Source organism: Lissotriton vulgaris, chromosome 1_2, assembly GCF_964263255.1.
Source record: "Lissotriton vulgaris chromosome 1_2, aLisVul1.2, whole genome shotgun sequence".
Lineage (NCBI taxonomy): Eukaryota > Metazoa > Chordata > Amphibia > Caudata > Salamandridae > Lissotriton > Lissotriton vulgaris.
The window spans coordinates 221,589,646-221,593,331 of NC_141686.1; the positions used below are offsets into that span (position 1 = coordinate 221,589,646).

The following is a 3,686-nucleotide window of genomic DNA, read 5'->3' on the forward strand; positions in this document are numbered from 1 at the left end:
CGCCAGAATCGCTGATGCCATGGTCAGTCTTAAATCTGAGAGACATGGAATTATCCCTGTAAATCGATTAATTGTCAGTAAGAGGTGTGAATCAGTGTGCCTTCATAAATCTTTGCATGGTTTTCTCTATGTTCGGTCTCAGACACTAACACCTGATCATTTTGCCTAGAGGTGAAGTGTCAGGGTAAGAATTCCAGACCCACTGTGTCCCAGAGATCTTTTAATCCAAGAAAGAGAGCAACCCTAATGATTAGCCCCATATGGAATTACAGAGGATTGTGAGTGCTCAGGTTTTGTGTATGTGAATTTGACATCTGTGCTCTATGTTTTCTTTCTTTCAGATCGATGTTAACATTCGAAACAATTCAACCCGTAAATGGAAGTCGTGTGACCAAGCTTATCCTTCTAGGACTCACCAAAGAGCCAACCATGGAAGTGCTGCTCTTCATTCTGTTTCTGTTAGTTTACACCTTCACTCTGCTGGGCAATGTTTGCATCCAGGTCATTGTTTGGCTCAGCTCACAACTTCACACACCCATGTACTATTTCCTCACCCAGCTCGCCTTTTTAGATGTAGGGCTTTCAACCACCTTCTCCCCCAAGTTGCTGGTTGACCTTCTAAATGAGAAAAGAACAATCATGTTGCATGGGTGTATAACTCAAATTTTCCTTCTCGCTGCCTTTGGAAGCACTGAATACTTCTTGTTGGCAGCAATGGCGTTTGACCGCTATGCTGCTATATGTAACCCATTGCAATACACAACCACTATGACCACTGGGCTGTCTGTGCGCTTAATTGTCGCTTCATACATAGGTGGTTTTCTGCACTCCCTGATTCATGCAGTTTGTCTTTATAGGCTATCATTTTGTGGTCCTGATGTCATAAACCACTTTGGCTGTGACTACCCTGTACTCCTGAAGCTGTCTTGCACTGACGTCTCAATAAATGACTTGGTTCGTTATGTATTCGCTGCCTTTGTAGTACTGAGCTCTCTTTCTGTTACATTTGTCTCCTACTGGTACATTGTCCGCACCATCCTGAAAATCGGTGATGCCGCAGGGAGACGCCGAGCAGCCTCCACCTGCATTTCCCACTTCACCTGTGTCTTCCTCTTCTACGGAAGTGGGTTCCTAATGGAGGCTCAGCCTAACACAAATAGCTCGGAGGAGCAGTCCAAAGTGATAGGTCTGATCCCCACGGTGATAATTCCTGCTCTGAACCCTCTGATATACAGCCTGAGGAACAATGACGTGAAAGAAGCTCTAAAGAAGATCCTGCGTTACACATTTATGAAACTCTGATGGTGACTCTTGTAAACTTTTCAACCTCACAAAGAGTAATACTTGTTCAAAGTAAGACATGTAAAAATGTCTGATCTATTAAGTATTTCAGTGAACTATTTCCAGTATTGATTTGTGTTTTGTTAGGTAAACTAGCTTGTGTGAAGTCCACCTAGCTGATTATTCATGTTGATCTAAGTTCATCTAACTCACTGGACTTAATAACTCAATCCTCAGGTTATGAAACTATTGCCTTAGTATACGTCAGTAATAAAATGTAATAACAGCTCAATATCTGATCACAGAGGGTGGGATGAAATTGTGGGAAAACATGCAACATGTGGGCGCCTAGAGGTGAGGTAAGGGAAAAGACACCACAGCCCAAGATCCTAATGTGTTACTGGGCCTTACCAAAATAAGGGTAAATCATCAGCTAGTACTGGGGTAGCTGATGGAAGCATAAAAATATTGTCCTGGAATGTGGCCTGGATGAAAAACAAATTGCCCTTACCTGAGTGGGGCTCTTTTATGGCAATGCATGACATCTGCCTGATGCAGGAAACATGGGCACTGGAGGATAGTGCAAGGCCCGGCTTCGCTACTTTTGATATCTTGGCAACAACTAGGGGCAGATGTCCAGTGTGTACTTCAAACCCCTCAAGATATGCCCTAGGTGGCCATATTAAATATTTCCTCAAAGCCACTTAGGAGTGGGCAGGAATCTGACACAATTGATGCATTAAAGCAGTTCATACAGTCATTTGACCCCTCAGTTGCCCTATTAGTCGGAGGCGATTTTAATTGTCAGTTTGAGCTCCTTGTGAGTGCAGATATGGGAGATCTGGACGATGAGGACCAGTTCTGGGATGTTCCTGACCCCCAGCTTTCTCCTGTCAGAGCATGGACCCCACTGGTCCTTCAAATTAAATCATACTCCCTTACAACGTCTCTGCGGGCGTGTAATGGGCGGTTGGAGCCTGACAGACCGGGGTCAGTTACATTTATTAGATTAGAGCAAACTTTTATCATTGACTATATAATGATGGAAGCTAAACCCTGGGATAGGTTGCTGGAATTTAGGGTTCATCCAAGACAAGATAGTGATCACAATGCCCTTGTTTTAACACTTAAACCTGGGAGTTTTGGGCTAACAAACCCTGCTCTGGAATCCAACGGCGTACTCCCGCCTCTTTTGATTGCAAATAATAGGCTGGGGGTTAAATGGCCCCATTTTCAGGGCTCCCCCACTAAACTTTCAATCAATCAATCAGTGACACTTATAAAGCGCGCTACATACCTGTAGGGTCTCAAGGCGCTGGGGGGGGGGGGGGGGGGGGGGGGGGGAGGGTGCCGCTACTGCTCGAACAGCCAGGTCTTCAGCTTCTTCCTGAAGGAGAGGTGGTCTTGGGTCAGGCGCAGGTCGGGAGGGAGGGAGTTCCAGGTCTTGGCGGCCAGGTAGGAGAAGGACCTTCCTCCTGTAGTCGCTCTTCGGATGCGGGGGACGGCGGCGAGGGTGTGGTTGGCTGATCGGAGGTGGCGTTTGGGAGCGTAGAAGTTGACTCGGCTGTTGAGGTAGCTCGGGCCTTGGTCATGTAGGGCTTTGTGTGCGTGGGTGAGGAGGCGGAAGGTGATTCTTTTGTTGACGGGGAGCCAGTGAAGGTCTCTCAGATGTCCGGAGATGTGGCTGGTTCGTGGGATGTCGAGGATGAGTCTGGCTGAGGCGTTCTGGATCCGCTGGAGTCTCTTCTGGAGCTTGGCGGTGGTACCGGCGTAGAGGGCGTTGCCGTAGTCCAGTCGGCTGGTGACGAGGGCCTGGGTGACGGTCTTCCTGGTCTCGGTGGGGATCCACCAGAAGATCTTCCGTAGCATGCGTAGGATGTTGAAGCACGCCGAGGAGACGTTGTTGACTTGCCTGGTCATGGAGAGGGAGGGGTCCAGGATGAAGCCCAGGTTGCGTGCATGGTCTGTCGGTTTGGGTGCGGTGCCCAGGGCGGGAGGCCACCAGGAGTCGTCCCAGGCGGAGGGTGAGGAGCCCAGGATGAGGACCTCCGTCTTGTCCGAGTTCAGTTTCAGGCGGCTGGTCGTCATCCACTCGGCTACCTCTTTCATCCCTTCGTGCAGGTTGGCTCTGGCGGCGGCGGGGTCGTTGGTCAGGGAGAGGATCAGCTGGGTGTCGTCGGCGTAGGAGATTATGCTGAGGTTGTGTTTGCGTACGATGGCCGCGAGGGGGCTCATGTAGACGTTGAAGAGGGTGGGGCTCAGAGATGATCCTGACGCCGCAGATGACTTCGGAGGCCTCTGACTTGTACGGTGGTAGGCGGACTCTCTGTGTTCTTCCGTCGAGGAAGGAGATGATCCATTCCAGCGCCTTGTCCTGGATTCCGATGTTGCTGAGGCGCCATACT

At 49.3% G+C, this 3,686-nt stretch overlaps 1 protein-coding gene across 1 annotated transcript; it reads left to right on the forward strand.

The window, feature by feature from the left end:
- Window positions 1–345: 345 nt before the first annotated feature.
- Window positions 346–1,302, forward strand: LOC147735067 (olfactory receptor 5M5-like). Its single transcript, XM_086952593.1, has one exon. The coding sequence runs from the start codon at window positions 346–348 to the stop codon at window positions 1,300–1,302; it is 957 nt and encodes a 318-aa protein (XP_086808719.1).
- Window positions 1,303–3,686: the final 2,384 nt, after the last annotated feature.